Source organism: Esox lucius, chromosome 13 (genome assembly GCF_011004845.1).
Source record: "Esox lucius isolate fEsoLuc1 chromosome 13, fEsoLuc1.pri, whole genome shotgun sequence".
Taxonomy (NCBI): Eukaryota; Metazoa; Chordata; class Actinopteri; order Esociformes; family Esocidae; genus Esox; species Esox lucius.
The window spans coordinates 20,911,442-20,933,394 of record NC_047581.1 but is presented as its reverse complement, the minus strand read 5'-3'; the positions used below and the strand labels follow the sequence as shown (position 1 = coordinate 20,933,394).

The window sequence follows — 21,953 nt, the reverse complement described above, 5'->3', positions numbered from 1 at the left end:
ATTGTATTCCACCACACACACACACGCAAACGCACACACACTTGCGAGCGCCCACACACACGCGCGCGCACATGCATGCACACACCCACACACCCACACACATACAGATGTGCGCGCGCACACATACACACAGGTGTGCACACCAAAATTATTGGGGCACCTTGGTAGTCACATGGCTCAAAAAAATAAAAATACAATAATTTCTTCCACTGGCCTTCAATGGGAAAATTAGAAGAGTTTTTGTGTGCACGTGTGTGTGTGTGCACGTGTGTGTGCGTGCGCGCGCGCGTGTGTGTGTGATGGAATACAGTCAAAATGTAATCAAAATGAAATGCTTACATTACAGAATGCATGGTTTTATACTCTAATGGCAGTGAGATAAAAAAAATGTTTTTAATGGAAGTCAATGGGACATTTTTGTCCCCGAATATGTCTTAGATTGTTGCAAATCTTTGACATATCCAAGACTCTAATCACCACCAAAGCCCCATGCCCCTACTATTTATTATATGGAAAATATTTTAATGATTTATTGTAATAAATAAATAGGTAATTCAAACAATCAAGCTGGCATTTAAAGGGTTAAAATCCTGAAAATGATTGAATGTTTGGTTGTTTTGAGCAGGTTTCAAGTTGTTTAAGAGATTTATGGGAAAAAAAGCTGGAAAAAATATTAATGTATAAATATTATGTCAGTTTTATGTCAGTACATTTTTGTCCACGAAGGTGTCCAAAGGGTAGTACATTTGAGGGGCGCACAAGGGTTAAACAGCTAGATATCTCATATAAAATCAAAATGTTTAGCGCATATAAAAAAAACTGGGGCCTGTTGCACAAAACCAGGATAAGGGATTAAGCCGGGATATCCAAGTTATCCTGGATTAATTTAGCTTTGACTTGGTTGCACAAAAGCAGGCTGAATTAAACCCAGCCAAGTAACCATGGAGATTTATTCTTTGCAGCTAGCCTGCTCCAGAGCAGGCTAACAGCCAGGCTAAGATTAATCCTGGAGTCTTATGTGTTAAATCAGCTGCCGCTCTGATCCGAAATAAACGTCTTTAACAGTCGTTCCGTTGTCTTCTGAATGTGTTCTGCTTTATTGTTATTAACACGCATTACTTGTCACTATTGCTGTGACGAGTTTGATTTAAATCCAACTATTGCAGTTCAGATGGTTTGAAATGTTTGATGAATTTAAAAGGGTGATTTCAATGAAGTCAGTGATGAGGGCAATATATAAAGTCCCATTCACCTGTTTTTCTCCCTGCACCATGGCATGCCCATTTCTGAATGACGTTTTGGATGAAGAAGCGCTGATATTGAGACGTGCTTTCGGGACAGATCAGACCCTTTAGCTTTTCCCGACGAGTACCTGCATGAGAGGTATCGATTTACTGGAGATGGAATCCGTTATTTGTGCAGACTGCTGGGTCCCAAAATTCAGCACCGCACAGCGCGAAGCCATGCTCTCACCATCCCACAGATGGTCTGTGTGGCACTGCGTTTCTTTGCAAGCGGCATGTTTTATATGCCGTGGGAGATGCCGAAATTCTAAATAAAGGCACTATTTGCCGTTGTGTCAGAAGTGTGTGTTTGGCACTAAAGTCCGTGGCACACATCTTTATTACCTTCCCTGGCCACAGAAGAATGTGCTTCATCAAAGAGGATTTCTACAAGATTGCAGGTAACATGAATTACAGATTACAAAAATGTGTTACATTACAACAGTCACAGGATACACAGGATACACATGTCATTGGTGCGCTGGACTGCACACAGATCCGCATAAAACGCCCCTCAGGGGCCCACGAAGGAGATTGTGTCAACAGAAAATCCTTCCACAGTATCAGTGTTCAGGTAAAAATTATTTAGTTACTGTCAACTAGCCCAAATGTATTCTGTGCATGACATGTATACTGAATAGGAAACGTTGCATTGTTTCAGATGATCAGTGATGCTGCCTGCATCATTAACAATGTGGAGGCAAAGTGGCCTGGATCCGTCCATGACTCCCGAGTTTTTAGGTCCAATACCATTTCCCAGCGACTATCACAAGGTAGGCCACACTCATTTCACTAATAAACACAATTGCGTCAAAGGTTTTACTTATGTGTAGTTGTAATGATTACATTTTGTATTCTAAGGTGAATTCTCTGGCGTTCTGCTGGGAGACAAGGGTTATGCTTGTGAGACATACCTTCTCACTCCCCTTGCAGACCCTCAGACAGCAGCACAGCAAGGATACAATCTTGCCCATACAAGAACAAGGGCCCGAATTGAGATGGGATTTGGCCTTCTCAAGTCACTATTTCAGTGTTTCCACCACATGAGGGTCACCCCAGACAGGGCCTGTGACATTACTGTAGCCTGCACGGTCCTACATAATATTGCCTGTCTGAGGAAGGAAAGGGGTCCTGCAGTGGCACCGGAGATTGAGTGGGACAATGCCGCTATATTCCCAGATGACATTAATGGCAGGCTGGTCAGAGACCAATACATTAATTATTTCAGATAAGTGATTTCATTGTCTTGTCCTTCTCTAATAAAGGATAGTTTGTGTTACTCCTTAATTAGGCCTAATGTTTCATTCGATATTATAGTAGCTTACTTTGGTTTCATAACCTACATTTTCGTCTCACCTCACTGAACCAATAACTTTGCATAGTGTAGTGTACATTCATCACACAGGGAACACCACAATGCTTCTTAAGCTTTTTATTTTAGTGCTGTCACTTGTCAGTTTGTAAATTCTGTAAACCACCCATTGATTAGCAGAGCAGGAATTGTGCATCATTTAGATTTCCATTAGCCCATACTTACTATGTTGCCAGGCTGACTGTCAGACTGTACTGCGTCTGGATCCTGTTACATACATACATTTCTGAGTGCTACATCACTGACTTCTCATCCATTATGGGCTAAATATGCATTTCCATAAGATTGACATGATACCTCAGGCCTTCTTGAGTCCAGTGACACAATCTCCTCATCATCAGCTGCAGAAGCCCCCCCCCCCCGCCATATTAAATAGAATGTATTGACAGGATGTGCCAAGCCATATGCTTTTAATAAATAATACTCACTGGATCATCATCTGGTGGCAGGAGAGTGACTGTGTCGCCGGACACTGCAAGACACAACAAGGTCAGACAGTCCACATATGCCCATAAATGGTTGATTGTGTTTGATGTGCAGTACTGGAAAATGTACCTTGTATGAAGAGGGCAGTTTCTGCAGGTGGAACAGAGCCTGTAGCTGTCCCACCCTGAATCCCTTCCATCAAAGGCCTAATAGATAAAATATGTGAGTAATTTCTACATACCATTTGCACACTGTTAAGAATTAAGACACTTACCAGCCTGCTAAATGTTTTTACATTTGATTTTGACTTGTTGCCAGGTTATTTTTTGCCCAGTCACATTTGTTCTGCATGAACATTAATTGTAGGAAGATATTTAATATTAGACATAGCTTCTGGAGATTTGTGCACATGGCTGTAAAACATATTCTCGCATTGTGAATAAGGGTTTGAAATTAAGCCTAATCTTTAGGGTAAACTTCCCGAGGAACATTAATTCCCTCTGCTCACTTTTATGGCAAAGTAGGCTAACTAATAAAATGTTATTTATATTGTGCTTTCCATGTTAGACTACTCAAAGACACTTAGTACAACCAGCACATATAGCACACAACGTGATACAGCACTGAAACCAAAACATGCATATTAAAAGCAACTTCGCTATAAGTAGATAATTTTGAATCCTTACGCATTAAGTCGGTCCGCTATTGTCTGCCAGGCTTTTTCTCTCTGTTTAATAACAGCAGCCGTCTTTCCTTTTCTGCATATTATATGCTTCACCTCCTCATAACTTTCCAAAATGTGTTGCTGTTCAGCGGGTGAAAAATATGCCGCACGCGTCTTCATCTCTACATCAGCAAATCTATGATCAATACCGTGGTCTATTTAGGAAAGCCGTGGACGTGCACTTACCCCAACTATCTACACCTGGCTTGACATGGCTTCACCTTCTCATTCTGGCTCGGGAAACGTGCAACCGATTAAGCCGCGATGAGCGGAACACACTAAGTCAAGCTGCGCTTTTTCAGTTATCCTCGATTTCTTCATTCTACTTTTGTGCAACAGGCCCCTGGTCAGAACACAGCAACTGAGCATAACTTATTTTCTTTAGGAGGATCATGAAACTGACCACTGCCAACTCCAGTGTGGTATTAGTGGATACACCAATTAAACATGTCCTTTAAAAACTGTCTAACTAGATAGTGTATCATGACGAATAATCATGAATATTTGTGGTTTCTCTAAAAACAATATAGAGCATAATTCCTTTTTTCAATAAACACACACCAGACAACGTCCACCTTTTAATAAAACATTTACTTGACATGTTAAAAATACTCAATTAGAAGATGGACAACTGAATAATATGAACAAAGAGGTTTGGATAACTAACTCAGAATCCAGAAAATCACCTTCGAGAACAAAATTAAAACAGTGAACAGTTGTAGCTCACAATGGCAAGAGAAACAATGGGGACATAACTCAGCTGTAGTTAGGAGACGTCAACAAGTCGTACTGATAAAACCCAGTAAAAACTTCAGTCTCAATGGTGATGGAGGACAAAAAACCCTCAATAGCCTGGCTGGTAAACCTGATCACTACACCGTCAGAAACCGAAAGGTGTGGGAGACAGAAGCGTGCAGCAGAGAGGGCTGAACGGGTCAGACAACAGTAGTTTAATGCTTTAACACAGAGTAGAAAAAGCTAAACCAACCTGATGGTAGCCAACATGTCATCTGGCATTTTAATGGATTTGGATGTGCGTCTGTTTTTGATGAAGCACTTTTTCTTGTTTATAATGAATGCAATCTCTCCGAGGGTAGAGTGGAAGAGGCAGGAGATGGGGTGCGTGGTGAGGGACAAGAGGGTAGGGTGGAAGAGGCAGGAGATGGGGTGCATGGTGAGAGACAAGAGGGTAGAGTGGAAGAGGCAGGAGATGGGGTGCATGGTGAGAGACAAGAGGGTTGAGTGGAAGAGGCAGGAGATGGGGTGCATGGTGAGGGACAAGAGGGTAGGGTGGAAGAGGCAGGAGATGGGGTGCATGGTGAGAGACAAGAGGGTAGAGTGGAAGAGGCAGGAGATGGGGTGCATGGTGAGAGACAAGAGGGTAGAGTGGAAGAGGCAGGAGATGGGGTGCATGGTGAGAGACAAGAGGGTAGGGTGGAAGAGGCAGGAGATGGGGTGCATGGTGAGAGACAAGAGGGTAGGGTGAGAGAAGTTAAAACACTGTTGAAACACTGATTTTTTTTCTTCTTCCAACACTGACATTATGGTTTAAACTTAACTGCCCAGTGTTTTAACATTTTTTATTACCTATAATGACTTATGTGAAATAGTTGTCCTTACACAAAAATGTATTTAAAAGAAATATCTGTGTGGGAATGAATAGTGTGGGCATATACAAGTTATACAACATATAAAATGAGTAGACTGCTGATTGGCTAGCTCAAACCCAAGATGATGTGTTTGAAGGGTTTTGGGCTACACATAGGGCAAGGGAACATTATTTGGGTTAGAGTGTACAGAATATGAACATAAAGTGAGATTTTCACTGGGCAGCTAGTTTGTTTTAACAGGGTAGAAAACACTATACTACCTTGATGACAGACGTCATCAAATCTAGGATTCAATGATGCTGCATTCGCATCTGAGTGTTATTTGTGGCGGTAAAGCAGTTACGGGTCAAAACATATCAGATTAGTTTATAGTTGGTTTATAGTTAACAAATCTCCACCTGATCACAGATCAATCGGGAAATTGCTTATGAATCTCCACTGCTCCATGGTTTAGTTAACTATCAGAAACCCTCTTCCAAAGTCAGTTCCCTGTTGTCTACATCACAGGAACCTGGAAAGCAGTGACACTTGGTGGAATACTTAGACTAGTGTGTGTGTGTGTGTGTGTGTGTGTATACATATATATACACACACACACACCATGTGCAAGGGGCGCATGTTCAGAACACATCAACTGAGCAGAATCTAATTCTCAACAACAGATTGAGGACCGTTCAGTTCTACAGCAAATCAGAATTGGTTGGTTTAACAAAGTATCTTAACATAGCTTGTATATAACATACATTGTTAATAAAAAAAAAAGGACTAAAAAGAGATGTCCATTACATGCTAATCTTAGATTGAACCACCCAAACACAGCGCATGCTAATACTAACTAAAGGAACAGAAAGAGAAAAACATACTGCAGTTTTATAAAAACAAACTGAAGAGACCAAACAGCAGCAGGTCAGGCAGCATCTGCTTCTCCTCCCCTCCATCTGCAGATCTAACAGAAGACAGAGCATACTTTGTAGAGTGGGGCGGGCAGGCCTCGTAGAGGGGGTTATGGGTAAAGGATGTCTGTAGGGGAGTTACAGAGCTACAGTACATTGGGAGGGACGGACAGACCAAAGTTCTGAGAACCAGACGGGGAGGCGCAGTCTGTAACTCAGCTCCTGGAGGATATCACGTCAGTCTCCCCTTTGCTCTAGTCCCCCTTGGTCAGAAGGTCTTCTATGTAGGCATCCAGTTCATCATCTGTGTTTATGTCAATGTCCTGCAGGAAGGAAGTACATACTGTTATTTTCTGTGTGAGTTAGATCTGCAAACGAGGAATCATTTTTGAAAGTTCTTCAGTGTGGCGTTCGAGAAATCCATACACTGGCTCAAATCGTAGGCACATTATTTTTTACAGCATAATGGCGTTATTGTAAGCCCATCATATGTCACTGTGATAGTTGAAGACTGCAGCAAGCTTCCCTCCTGGGCATCTGTGCCACAGCATTCAGATGTTTTCCAACCTGGTCGTCAATGGCTTACGGGTCAGGGCACACACTTCCCAGACCACCTCAGCCAGCATTGTGCCTGGGCCACCTAAGAGTTGCCATGATCGGACCAGAACATGTTCAAAATGGGACCCGAATTCTTACTTTATGCAGGTTTTCATTGTGCAGTCTTGCCTTATGAAACGGTACTATTAGCTCACAGCATGTCGGGCTACTGTGTTGATTAACTCCAGTTAATTTCATTGAAAAGGTGTGAAGTCCAGGGAGACTAGTCAGCTCAAGCTTTACTAGAAAACAAACTCTCTCATGCACATTGTCACAAAGGGCTATGAACAGGCATTGCACCACTTACTTTTCCCTGACAGGAATATGTGAAGCTGTTGTTAGTTGCTGATATGAGGTAAGTTCCACAGGATGCTATACGACGTATCTGTTCTTAATTGTTCTGTATATTAAGGCGGACCTAATCATTGGGGACTGGCTTGAAATGCATTTTTCATTAGATTGTGTACAGTAGGACCACTTCTCTCTCATTTAATGCAAATCAGATGCCCTGGACATCCTGTTATTATGGTACTATCAAATGTCCCGACTCTCCTCCATTCCTTTGCCCGTTCTGAGCAAGGTGTGATCACTGGCACTGCTACAACCACCCAGATGTGTTAACTAATAAATACATGTATCAACCCTGCAATCAAGAATTACTTTCTTCTCACATCTTGAAAATACCTAATACATTAAATTTAATTTTGTGTCAACGAACAGGATCGAGCAACGGCTAAAGCCACAGGTAAACAGACTTTCCATATTTCAGTTGTGATCATGTTGATTCTGCTTACCTGAGGCTAAAGCTGTCCTGGGTCGAATGATGCATTAGATTTTTTTAAACCAAAACGGGGGTAGAATGATTATTTGGTATTGATTTGGGAAGTCTAAAGTGAAGTAGAGGATGTGAGAATGAATTTGGACTTGATATAGTAGCAGGCTTGAACTCATGCAAGCATATTTTGACAGTAAACTGCCATGCAAAATGCAGGTCTGGAGCATGTTCAAGCTGACAGGTTTGGAGCATGTTCAAGCTGACAGACCTGGAGCATGTTCCGGTTTCTGTAGCAAAACTTTGACGATGGTGCATCTTACCTCCTGTACTTTCTGCAGCAGTTGTACAATGTTGGTTCGTAGTTTCTGTAGTTTTTCATCTGCTTCCCTGAGTTTGGTCTCAGCGCTGCTGCTCTTCTCCTCCACAGCTTTGGCTCTGGCATCGGCTCTGCTCTGGTAGGAGTTACACAGAGACTGGAGACCCAGCTCATACTGTTGGAAATATTCCTTCTGTAGATGCACATGCACACAGGGCTAGTCAGACACATGATTTACAGACTTATATGATTTATTTAGCAGCCTAAATAGATCACTAAAAGTAATGGGTCAAGGTTACAGCTCAATCATACCATGGGGAAGGTAACAGCTCAGTCTTACCATAGGGAAGGTAACAGCTCAGTCTTACCATAGGGAAGGTAACAGCTCAGTCTTACCATAGGGAAGGTAACAGTTCAATCATACCATAGGGAAGGTAACAGCTCAGTCTTACCACAGGGAAGGTAACAGCTCAGTCTTACCACAGGGAAGGTAACAGCTCAGTCATACCATAGGGAAGGTAACAGCTCAGTCATACCATAGGGAAGGTAACAGCTCAGTCATACCATAGGGAAGGTAACAGCTCAGTCTTACCATAGGGAAGGTAACAGCTCAGTCTTACCATAGGGAAGGTAACAGCTCAGTCTTACCATAGGGAAGGTAACAGCTCAGTCTTACCATAGGGAAGGTAACAGCTCAGTCTTACCATAGGGAAGGTAACAGCTCAGTCTTACCATAGGGAAGGTAACAGCTCAGTCTTACCATAGGGAAGGTAACAGCTCAGTCATACCATAGGGAAGGTAACAGCTCAGTCATACCATAGGGAAGGTAACAGCTCAGTCATATCATAGGGAAGGTTACAGCTCAGTCTTACCATAGGGAAGGTAACAGTTCAGTCATACCATAGGGAAGGTAACAGTTCAGTCTTACCATAGGGAAGGTAACAGTTCAGTCTTACCATAGGGAAGGTAACAGTTCAGTCTTACCATAGGGAAGGTAACAGTTCAGTCTTACCATAGGGAAGGTAACAGTTCAGTCTTACCATAGGGAAGGTAACAGTTCAGTCTTACCATAGGGAAGGTAACAGTTCAGTCTTACCATAGGGAAGGTAACAGCTCAGTCATATCATAGGGAAGGTAACAGTTCAGTCTTACCATAGGGAAGGCCACCAGCTCCTCTGCAGTCATGCTGTTGACATCGTCCTTTGGGATCCGGAAGTCAGGAGGAAAGAAATAACGGAGCAGTGTCCTGATAAAAATAGCACACAGACACACACCTGTGAAATCCCCTCACCATTCTTTCAATGAAAAAAAAAAAGTTGGATACCCAAAGCCAAGTTAGGACTTTATGAGAGAGCATCGGGTAGTCATGGTTACCTCATCATTATGACCAGGTTTTCAGTCACCTCTCGACTGGTTCCTGGCTGGGTTGTGTCGGGTTCCATGGGTGCGGGCCCTTTCTCAGTCCCCTCCCCTTGCTGTGTGTCAGGGGTTTGGGAAAGGGGAGAGGGGGGTCGCATCAACCTCACCTCCTCACTGCCTTTGAAAACCCTAATAACAACAACAGACAAGTACACCAACAACATCAACCTAAACAACATCAGCCAGCAGCATGCTTAACCCCATTTTGCACCTCCTAACGTTGTGATAACCAATTCACAATGGTGGCCCTGCCTCGTTGCAACAACAACGGATGATGGACAGTTAAGTCCTAAACCACCATAACGTCAAGTCCCTAACCCAAAACCTCCTCAGAACACTCACACAAATCAATACACAGTTAACACATCACTGGCCACTGGCGGAGCACACGCACTGGATATGACAAAGGACAGACAGGGTCCGAGTTGCCAGCCTACCATCGGTCCTTAGGGGTGGATCTGGGCACGTAGTCAAACTTCACCTTCCAGCGAATGCTCTGCTTATTGCTCTCCACAGCAACCACTTTGCCCGTGAACCATTCCTTATTCACACGCACCTCCACCAAAAGGCCCTTATCTACAGAAGACAACACACAAAACAAGCACTGTGCTGAAACTCATGTCTATGGCACTGCTAATCAGAAATACTTCAGCAGACGCTTTTATCCTGCGCAACTTTCTGCAGTGACTGCATCATTTATTGAAACATTTATTCTGAAAACATATTGGCCATTTAGAATATATGGCTGAACCATCATGAAACATTTTAGAAGTTACCTTTCTGAGCACTCTTCTGTTCATTCTCTGGCTCCTCATCCTCTGCGCTGTCTGTCACCTAAAAACACACATAAAACACACTTATGGAACTTGTCGAATATTGTGCGCAGAATTACAAGAGTGGAGTGATGGAAAAATAAAAAAGGTAGCAGGAGAGTAGAACCCATTCCATTTGGAATAGTTAGGAGAGAGGGGTAGGGTCAATTCAATTCTGGAGTTAGAGTTAGAAGGATAGGACCAAATCCAGGTCTTGCTTTTGGCTCCGGCTGGTGGGTACCTTGACTTTTGTCCCAGCGGGGGGCTTAGGGGTGGTGGTGATGGGTTTGGCCAGGGTTGTAGTGCTCCTCTTCTCAGGTGGCGAGGGTTTGTTGCTGGGTGGGGGGGTGGGGACCTGCGGGGTCGATGACATCACATGATCTCTGACCTCTGGGTCAACAGTACTGACCTCTGAACTGCTCCATGTGTTCACCTCTTGGATCTTCATACAGCACCTGTGACCTCTTAAACAACTCCTCCCCCCACTTGTCTTGCAAGGACCTGCCCTGTAGATTTACTTGTCCTTGACTGCCCACACTCTCTCTCCTCTTAGACAGTCAAATATACTTGCACAGTTCATTGCATAGATTGATAGCCTTTATTTGGCTAAGTACATCTACTCCCACACAGAATTTGACTTGCATTGAAGGTGCTGCTAGTGGCAGAAATCATAGGGACAGTATTCATAATTGGGACAGAATATACAAAATCTACTTGAGTCAACATACATTTTTGTTAATGTATGTAATGCAAAGCAACAAAGTGTGTGTTTGTGAGTGAGTGAGCTTCAGAGAAATAGAGAAACGGTCACCTCTGTCACCTTTCCCCGTTTTGGGGGAGCTTTCTCAGCAGCTTTGCCACGATTTCCCACTGCAGTGGCCATCTTGGATTTCTTGGGCTGAGGCTCCTCCTCCTCTTCACTTTCATCCTCATCTTCCTTTTCTTCTTCCTCCTCTTCTTCCTCCTCCTCCTCCTCCTCACTCTCCTCCTGCTCTATCACTCTTTTGCGCTGGCTGCTAGCAGGTGTGGTTCCTTTGGTCGGAGACGTTTTGGCTGGAGTCTGTAGAAACACCATGGATATTACTTCTACCAAGAGTACACAGGCCCCCCTGACCTCATCAATAAAAAAATTTTTGTCTCTGCTTTCAGTGTGAAGGAGATTGAGGTACTTTCACAGGTAAATGCTAATGTGCATTAGTGCAAGGACTGAGTCTACAGCAAAGCTCTCCAGATGTTTCACGTTTTATCTTAACCTTAAACTGGCACACCAGATTCACTAGGTCCACTAATCATCACATCTTTGAATGACTGCATTAGGTGCGCAGGTCAAAACCAAAAAACAGGAAGTGACGTCAGGGTAGGCCAAGGAGAGGTTTGAAAAACCTGGGCCTAAGGATACACCTAACATGCTGTCTCATTTGACTCCAATATAGTGGATGAAGGCCATGGTTGCCAAAGACTATCCCTTTAACCAATATAGCCAAAATAGGTTAGACAAAGTACAAAATAACACTCACTCGTGAGCTACGGCTTGGAGGGGTAGGTTTGGCAGGGACTTTTGCTGGGGCCTTCGGCGAGGGCTTTGGGGGAGGGGGGGCCGGTTTGGCTGCAGCCCTGGCTCTAGATTGGTCAACTCTGGGGGCTTGGGGAGCGGCTGCAGGCCGGGAGGTCGGTCGAGGTGAATTGGTGGGTTTGCGGTTGAGGGCAGGGGGTTGGCTGGGAGCGTTCTTCAGGAGGGCGGGGAGAGGTGGGGAGCGAGGGCGTGACACACGCTCTGACGACCTGGTAGCCTAGGAGACAGAGAGAGAACATAAAACATTATATTCAGGAATGGACAGTGTGTGTGTGTGTGTGTGTGTGTGTGTGTGACCGGTTCAGGATAAATGTGTACCTGAGAACTCTCATTAATCTGTCTCATGCTGACGTCTAGAGGTAACTTCTTCACATCTGCTGCTGATCTGATTGTGCTGGTTTTCTGCAGAGCCTCTAGTTTCTCTTGTTGCTGTCGAATCTTCTCTGTCAGTTCTTTCTGCTTGTCTTCCGCGGTCTGTCTATCCTTCTTCAGAACTCCACATGGAAGGTTCTGTTTCTGTTCTGCTGCGTCACACCTAACACACACACACACACACACAATTGGAGAATGGCCTGGAGGTGCGTGAGTGAGTGTATTTGTGAGTGTTAGAGAGTATTTGTGGGTATAAGATTGTGTACCGGTCTTGAGTGCTGTCAGGGTTCATCAGACAAACCCAGCTGTCTGGGTAACGTTTATCCACAGCATCCATCTGGAATGGCAGAGTCCTCCACTTCAGACATTTATCTACAGATAGACAGGAAGAGATGCCAACCTTAGACGTGTTTTGTCTGAGTCCAAAAATATTAGAGATCTCTGTATTTGTGCTTACAACTTACCACACTGTATTGTTAGGGGTATCTCCATGGCACGACGTCTCTTGTATCTTTGCTCTGACGAGGGGAGCGAGGACCAACTGGCAGACAAGTAGCCAAACTCATCCCAGAACTTCACTATGCCCTTCTGAGCTAAAAGAAAGAAGAAAAAAACATGCTACTCATATGGTCTAGTTTCATTGCAAAATGGAGCGATAGCCTTCTTTCCTCCAGCATCTTTTCATTGGTCTGCATCTCACGAATGTTCTACTTTGTGATCCTCAAACCAAGATTTGTGTCCATAAGACTTTTTTCCAATCATCCTCTGTAGTGTCGCCGTTTGCCTTTTTATTGGCAAGTCTGACATATGGCTTTTTCTTTGCAACTCTGCCTAGAAGGCCAGCATCCCAGAGTAGCCTCTTGACTGTTGACATTTAGAATGGTGTTTTACAGGTATTACAAGTTGTTGAGGACTTGTGAGGCATCTGTTTGTCAAACTATACACACTCATGTGTTTGTCATCTTGCCCAGTTGTGCACTGGGCCCTCCTAGTCCTCTTTCTATTCTAGACAGTGCCAGTTTGTGCTGTTCTGTGAAGGGAGTTGTACAGTGTACGAGATCTTCAGTTTCTTGGCAATTTCTCGCATGGTTCTTGTTCTTCTCCTTCTTTTTTTTTTTAAACAAGGACATTTCTAAGTGACCCCAAACTTTTGAATGGTAGTGTGTATATATATACACATACACACAAACACTATTTACACTAAATAATGAATTTGTACAGAAACGTTATCCTTTCTTTTACTTGTTGAAAGCACCTTGAAAGCATATTTAAACGTGGCAAGACCTATAAAAAGACAAGTTCATGCTAAATTACATGCAAAGAAATCTAATCATTTTCTGCATCACTGTATGTCTGAATTACCTATGTTGCTGTCCTTCCAGTACTGGGCTAGGTGTTCCCCCATGGCTCTCAGAAGGTGCCTGTATTCTTTCGCGTCTGCAAAGTCCTGCTTGTTGTGAGTGGGTTCCAGAACCAGGTATGGAACATCTACTACTCCCACAACACCGCCACAAGCCCTGCACAAATACAGAGTAAATAACAAATCATTTCTGGGAGTCAAAAGGTCCAATAAGAGCAGCGTAATCAGGGGAATGGGGGTGTGTGTGTGTAACTCACATTCCCCCCTCTAGCTGAGGTCCGGTCTTCTCGTACATTTTGATCAGACGCGAGCAGTTATAAACAAACATCCCATCCAAGTCTCTCTGTTCAATGTTCACTCCAAAGATAAAACTCAACTCCTTAGGCTCCTTCAAAGCTCTGGGGGAAGAAAGACAGATCTGTTGAAGTTGTAGAGATTGTCTAGCATTTCCTTCTTTAGAGTAGAAAAATGTCACTGTCACTGAACAGTACGAGTACAGTACAACGAAATGCAGTGTGCTTCTAACCAGAAGAGGACAGGAAATGTGCAAGTATTAAGTAAAGTGTATGTTACAAGTGGAATAAATAGATGTGCAATGAAGGCAAATACTGTACAAAATGGCAATTCTAAATGAGCAATGAAGATAAATAAGGCAGGGCAAACTATTTACAAATGTACACGTATTATGTATATGTCTGTGGTAAAGTGGGAATGAATAGTTGTGCGATGAAGCAAATGCAAGTACAAATGGCAATTCTGACTGTGCAGTTGAGCTAGTTGGAGGAGTAAGATAATCTATACAACTGAAAAGCGGGGATAACAGCAATAAGCTTCCCATGATAGACACGTACATGTAACATCCGAAAATCAGATACAATGTCAATTCTAAATGTGCAGTACAGGCAAATTGGAGGTGCAAGGTGGCATGTGTAACTGAAATGTAGGGTTGGCAGCAATGAGGTTCATAAAGTCTAAAGCAATGCGATTTATAAACTCTGATATTTCTACTGACTTCTGTTTGGATTCCTGAATTTTCTTCTTTATATCCGCTTCCCGGCGAAGCATCATGGCCCCTTCCTGAGCCTTACGCAACATGACCTGGATCACAGAAAGAGAAAGACAGGCAGAATGAGACAGAGACAGAATGAGACAAAGAAAGCATGAGATAGACAGAATGAGACAGAAACAGAGACAGATGGAATGAGACAAAGAGCAACAGATAGAATTAGAAAGAGAGACAGACAGAATGAGACAGAAACAGAGACAGACAGATTGAAATTAGTGAGTAGGGGAGTTGGATCAGGACATGGCCAGTCCTGAACTGTGATCCTTACTCGTGATTCTCTGGAGAGGTCATCTCCCAGTTTAGCCTCAAGAGCCAGACTTTTGCTCTCCGCCTCGCGAGCCTTCTCCTCCGCTGCCGCGCACACACACACACACACACACGAAACAACACACACAGTCAGGATGGAGAGTACGTTCAGACCTGGTTTGTGCGTCCTAATGATCTTAGCCAGGAGATGTGTGTGTAAGGACATTCACCTATCTTAGCGAGGTGATCAGCCTTTTTTACTTCCTGCTCAGCACGCGTTTTGAATCGAGTGGATGTATATTTATATACCCTAAAGCAGAAAGAAAGACACAAACACACACTTAGCTGAACGGACACAAACAGGAATCCAGTATTAGTGATGTCTATAGGCAGGAGTGTCTGTGTGTGTGTGTGTGTGTGTGTATATATATATATATATATATATATATATATATATATATATATATATATATATATATATATATATATAACATTTATATAAACCTGGGTTTGTAAAGGCAGCAGGACAGTCTCTTGGTCCTGACTTTGTGACCCTGTATGAAGATCCTCATCCGGGGGTCAATGTAGAGGACAGCCGCATACGCTCTGAAAGACCGTCGCTCTGGCTTCCTGTATGAGGGGATGTGATGGTATCAATATTAACACTGTTCTAGGTAGCCTTTAGGCCACATGTTGTCACACTCGTCATACTTACACTCCCTCTGAAGGGGTTCCAGCCATCAGAATGTCCTGGTGGTCCGTCTCCACATCCAGCTCCGGTTCCCTGGTGTCCATCAATTTCAGATTATAGACAATCACCAGAGTACCTACACACACAGTTCAGATTATAGAGGATTACTAGAATATCTACACACCTAGTACATATTATAAATGATAATCTAAACACACACACACACACACACACACATCTCACCACTAATGCCCTCGATCTTGCTGAACTGTTCCATCAGCTGCTGTTCATTTTTGAAAGGGGAGTATTTGTAGATGAGCTCTGTCTCTATGGCGAACTTCTCAGGGTCCCCTGTGATTGGCTGTTTGGTCAATAAGTCCCAGGTGGGCAGGGGCACAATCACCTGACAGAGGAAACAAACGTGGTATACACAGTGAATCCCAAACCAGCCCCTACCATATCACTCAAAGAGCCCTGAGACTTAGGTGACGGACACAACCGGTCAAAGGTTTGGGGTCACTTGGCACTCTCCTTGTTTTTGAATGAAAAGCTAATTTACCAGAAATACATTGTTAACATAATAAATGACTAATGTAGCTGGAAATGGAAGATTTTTAACGGAATATCTACACAAGCACACAGAAGCCCATTATCAGCAACCATATCAGTCCTGAGTTCCAATGGCACGTTGTGTTTGCTAATCCAAGTTTATCATTTTAAAAGGCTAATTGATCATTAGAAAACCCTTAGCAAATCTTCAGTATAACAATAAAACATTTCATTTGGGAGGTGTTACTGATGTTATGCATTGAAAAACAATTATGCAATAAAATTAGGCTTGTATGAAATTCCACAAACAACAGAATATTGTTGGTACAGCACTTCTCGCTAGGGCATGCAGCCTTCATGGCATGGTCAAAGATGCAACTGAATGAAGGATCTAATTAGCAATAGAGCCTTGATCACTTGAACTTCGTCAGCCTTGGCATATTTGTGCATATACTGAAAATGTACGCAAACTGGTTTGAGAGGAAAGGATTATGAAGATTCCATACAATAACAAAAAGAAACGTTGTTGTGAATTGGTGGATAGTCAATAAAGGCTCTTTCAGCATGTCAAAGCATGACAGTCAGAAAATAAATACATTATGCTTCAAGAGACATGACATATGATTAATGTACATCACAAGGTCTGCTAGAAGGGGAAAATGCCTGCTAAAGCACGTCACCTCGTCAAGCCCCTCCTCCTCGTGGAACGTTCTAGACAGGAACAGGCAGGACAGAGTGTTTTCCTTCTTGGTGAACAAAATGAAGTCTTTCCCAATACGCATGGAGCCCCTAAAAAGAAACACACAAACAACGCGGCTCACTTGGTTAGAGCATGGCCCAAGACTGCAGGTTCGATCGATAAGGATCATATAAAAACACCAAATGAGGCAAAACCACATACACTGTATGCATGAGAGGATTACAGAGTCTTACGATTTCAGTCCATTCCCGTACTGGCCAATGTGAGTGGAATCTGGTGTACGCTTACTGGACTTTCCAAATTGAATCACATGCGTCGCCTCGTCTGAAAGAGAGCGATGGAGGGAAATATAGTCGTCACATGGTTGACAGCTGCTTCTATGGTGTTTTTCGTTGCGCATACATTTGAATATCAGTAGGCTATAGTAAAAGATGAGCATCAAGCGATTAAAGAACAGCAGTAGCTAATCATGTTGAAAGAATCCAGAATAATTTGTTCTTCTTTTACAGTAGACGGTGAAAATTAATATAAAAACATAGAAAAAAGAAAATAATCCTTGCTCTATTTCTTCTGGTCGGAGGTGCTGTCCATGCAAGGCTCCAGTGCTCCCACTGAGGGTTTCTAGTCATTGGGTCATCATTATGAGGGACGGAGCAAGGCTAATTGGCACAATTTTATCAAACTTCCCAATGATTTTAGGAACCAAGACCAATTTTATTCAGATTTATCTGTGCAATCTCTGTGTAATTAATGTGCTGGCTTTTGAAAGTGTTTGTATATAACTTCTTTCAATTTCTCCTTGAGCAAACCAAAAGACGCTAGCCAGTTTTTCTTCCTGGAATTTAGTGTGAATAATGTAACTTAGTGTTGCATATCATGAACATATCATGGAAACTTGATGAATTGCCAAAACAACAGTTCACATTTAAACCACCTCTTCCCAATCCACCAAGACAAAGTCAGTTTTAAAACAGACATTTGGTGGATACGTGGTTCCTCTATACATGGAAATTGTCAAGAGAAACTGAATATATTCAACTACCTTGGTAATAAAGCAATAGTAATATGGTACAAAAGAAAACACACTGACCCAATGGATAGACTTCTGCCGTAGGGCTTGTGTCTTGACAAATGGACCTGGACTAAACTTGGACATAGCTATAGTGACTTGTGATGCAATTCGGCCTCAAGTGCAGAGGACTTGGGACACGACAAACTTGAGATTTAGTGACTTGACTACAACGTGACTCTACTAACCCTACAACACTGTTGCTAAACAGCTCTATGACTATTGCATGTCTACTCTGGAAATGGTGTTTCAGAGTGCAACTCACTGGGGTCCATTCCTGTGCCGTCATCTAAGAAACATATCATGTAGCCTCCACGCAAGTCTTGTCTCTTTTCTGTTGGCCACAAATGGAAGAGAGGTTAGACCAGCAACAACTTGAGGTGTATAATACAGGCCACATACAGGTTAGACAAGAGACGGAGAGACCACAAAGGGAACATGTGATAAAATAAACAACTTTTAAATGCTGTTTGTAGCATATAATTCCAACCAGTAGACAGGTGATTACTGGCATTGCCAGGTATCCTAGACTGTTTCTAGGCAGTGTGTTCTCTATACTACTGACACAGGGTTGAGAGGTGAGAGTAACAGTTCCATATATGTGGATTTGTGTCTTTGTGCAGCTGTACTGTAGGTGAACCAATATAATTGCACGTGTACCTGTGTAGATATCAATCCGGGTGGCATTTGCATCTCTGTAGTGATTGGCAGTAGACAGACCAAACAGAACAAATCATTGTGGTTAGTCATGATTCCCATTAGAAAGCTTTTAACTTATTACAGAATCCATAAAACAACATACATATCCCACAGATTCAAATCAGTTCAGTCTTTTGAGGCACCTGACACCTTGTGAATTACCATCACCTATGCATGATGAATAGATACACACCAATATTTTGGATGAATAAAGATAATAACGCATAGAATTGTGGGTAAACTCAGCCTGTACCTGGAGTTGTCCACCAGCTCAGCGAGTGCTCCAAACAGGAACTCGTGGGTCGTCCTGGAAACAAACAATATCCAACAAATCAACCTGCAAATATTAAAAATTGACCCGTTCTGTGGACAGGAGAGTACATGCCAGAAAACACAATTGAAAGTCAGTGCAAAAATTTGTGTGTTCAATCCAGGGTCTCTGTAAGATCATCAGCTGGGAAAGGGTAACATCACGGGAGCTGTGCGGTGTTGAGTCATGACAGGTAGGAGACAGGCTAGCCAAATACATTCACATTTGAAGTACCTTAATCGTTGACGAAAGAATAAGCCTTGCCTAGACCAATGCAAGCTTGTCTGGGCTGATAGTCAATAATAAATAACTCATTTTTCCATAGCAGCACCAAATTCTAGTGACTACTTAAATGTATTTATTAAGCAAACATTTTGAAGAATAATGAGTCAATTTAATCAAATGCAACCTTTCCGACATAGAGGTGAAGTACTTTCTCCCACTAGAATCTACCGAGTTGAACTGATGGACATTAACTGTTGGCACCAGCCAACAGGTATGACCTCATGACCTGCCGTAACCCACTAAGAGAGTTATCAGCAGGTATTATAATAATATGAAAAGGCAGTGAGTCATAAATCTTTTTTTCAGGCCTCCCCACACATTCAATGGTATTCAAGTCTGGGCAGTGGTGGGGCCTGAAGCAACTCCAGTAATGTATTGTCTGTGCACTTCGGATTGTAAGGATGGCATTAGTCAGGTGACGAGTAGTACCTTGTTTTTGCCAGACGTAGTGCTTGTGATTACTTTTTGGCATGTTTGGTCTCATCTGACCAGAGAATCTTTTTCCTCACGCTCTCAGGGACCTTCAGGCAACATGTCACGTGCCTTTTACTCAAGATCGGCTTCCGTCTAGCCAGTCTTCCATAAGGCCTGACTAACTGAGTGCTGCAGAGATCGTTGTCCTTCTAGCATGTTCTCCCATCTCTGCACAGAAAGTCTGAATTTCTGTTAAAGTGACAGAAATGTTCACCTACATCACCAAGGCCTGTCTTGCCTGAATGGCCAGCTGTTGGAAGAGTCTTTGTGGCTTAAAATGTATATTTCACTGTGCATTTTTGTGCCTCGACAAATCTCTGAGATATATGGAGATATCCGGAGATATCCTTAGACTTCATGGACAGATTTTTGCTCTTACATGTGATGCCTGAGCAAGTGTAGGACCTTATATATACAGGTGTGTGCCTTTCTAAATCATGCCCAATCATTTTGTTTTCAGTAACTGGGCACATTTGTAAACACTGTGCAAATTAATCGGTTCAGTGACTGACTAAAATCAATGTAATGGGTCTTCCAGGAAGTTCATATATAAAAATAAAACAGCATAGTTTGTTGCACACCAGGAAAAGGGCTTCTGACACCTAAAGTTAGAGAACAGTTGCTTATCAACAGATATCAACAAATTATCCGCAGAGCATCAGCCGACGGACAGATCTCAAAATAAAGTCTCACCAACATAACGTCTACCACTGGCCTTTTATGAGCCCTTTGCTATCCAACAGTGGAATACAGATGGAATACATCAATTACTATGTTATGCAGGTACCACCAGCTCCCACTTTTGATTTTCTAGTTGTTTTACTCATGACTTTCAAACGTGTGATAGAGCAACATTTTGTGGTAGAAAGACAGACTGCAGCATCCATGATGCAAAATATCCTGCTCCTTGTGTGAGACCATTCTCAGGTCCCAGCCAGGACATTCCACTCCCCCTCACAATGTTGTACTATACTTTCATTTGTTGTCCTACACAGCAAGTTTATTTGTATCTAGTTTGTGACCATCTGATGAGTGGTATTAGTGACTGCATAAGGTTGGTATGTTTTCCCCAGGCGGTACTTACGAGTTGGTGTGCAGATACTCGAAGGTCAGCTGAGCCCTATTCAGGGAGCTGTAGTTTGTGTAGGCCATTGCCACCTGCTAAAAACTACTTCCTGTTCTCTTCCTGGTGGTCTTCTTTCTGACTTCCTTTCAGTCTGGTGTGGCTTATCAATAACTTCATGCACCTACAGAATCACAGCATATTGTCAAAAGTATTAAGATCCTGGACAATAATACGCTTTCATAAAGGTCAAATAAGAAAAAAATACTACTGGAGGAACAGCCTCAAATATTTCTGATGCAGACCTAATGTCCAGTTGAACTGGGCGAGTATTCAAGAAGGGAATAAGTAACGTGGTGATTAGCTAATTCTACCAATTCTTTAGTGTATAATGACTTCACCTATGACTAAAGACAACATGTTTCTACTTACAACGGTACCATCACAGTCACTATCACCACACATCAAGCCTCAGTCTCTGCAACATACTCTACAAGTACAATAGACCAGTGGTTCTAACTCTCAACCAGCATAGCTGATTCACATATTCAAGGGCTTGCTGATTAGTTGACAAGTTGATTAAGGTGTGCTGTGCTATCACTGTAAAACACAAAATACACCGAGGATTTGGGATCCATAGGTGAGGTTTGCGACGTTTTAATAGACCACGCGCCAGGTAACATTACCTTCAAACTGGCCCGGGGAAAATGGAACACTCACGTGGGAGGCCTGTTTGTGCTGTTATCTGGATCATTCCAGAACATAAATCTAAGCTCAATCTTAACGTCATTTTATGGAGTTAGGGATGAGTTTTGTGGCGAGGTTATTATATATGGTGGTGAGCTTTATTGTGCCGTGATCGACTAACAAATGTTTAGTCCACTGAACCATGCTATCTAGCTAGCAACCTATCCTGGTTCTCTCAAACCTACACAAGCTCTGGTACACATTAACGTTAAGTTGCCATGTAACGTTAGCGAACTAGCTAGTTGGGTAACGTAAACACCTTATAGAACACAGTACAGTAGAACGTATATGCAAACCGTTTAGAGTGCCGGCAGCTTCAAATTGACGTTAGATCCAAATAAAACATCCGTTTGATAACAAGGAAGCGATAACTTAGGTAGCTAAGGCTAAATTCTAAACAAAACCAACTCTGCAGGCCGCGAAAACCTCCTTGCCTTTCTCCCCTCCTCTCACAGTACTGCGCACGATACACTGCGCAGAGAGGAGGTTCCAAAAGAACTATGCATCAGAACACCAATAGGA

General features: G+C 42.8%; 1 protein-coding gene across 2 annotated transcripts; it reads right to left on the bottom strand.

The window, feature by feature from the left end:
• Positions 1-4,370: 4,370 nt before the first annotated feature.
• morc2 (MORC family CW-type zinc finger 2) lies at positions 4,371-21,926 on the bottom strand. 2 transcript variants are annotated; one of them, XM_010896355.5, is made up of 27 exons: positions 21,728-21,926; positions 20,706-20,868; positions 18,806-18,859; positions 18,514-18,548; positions 18,119-18,187; positions 17,018-17,108; positions 16,765-16,873; positions 15,779-15,938; positions 15,560-15,671; positions 15,349-15,474; positions 15,075-15,154; positions 14,867-14,949; positions 14,545-14,630; positions 13,790-13,930; positions 13,535-13,689; positions 12,637-12,765; positions 12,439-12,544; positions 12,119-12,335; positions 11,745-12,017; positions 11,039-11,287; positions 10,469-10,582; positions 10,192-10,249; positions 9,853-9,991; positions 9,371-9,544; positions 9,149-9,242; positions 8,001-8,189; positions 4,371-6,631 (listed from the first exon to the last, which is right to left on the bottom strand). In XM_010896355.5, exons 2-27 carry the CDS (start codon positions 20,771-20,773, stop codon positions 6,563-6,565), a joined length of 3,180 nt encoding a protein of 1,059 aa, XP_010894657.1. In that variant the 5' UTR covers positions 20,774-20,868; positions 21,728-21,926; the 3' UTR covers positions 4,371-6,562. The 2 variants fall into 2 exon arrangements, with proteins under 2 accessions (XP_010894657.1, XP_010894658.1); XM_010896356.5 differs by lacking the exon at positions 10,469-10,582.
• Positions 21,927-21,953: the final 27 nt, after the last annotated feature.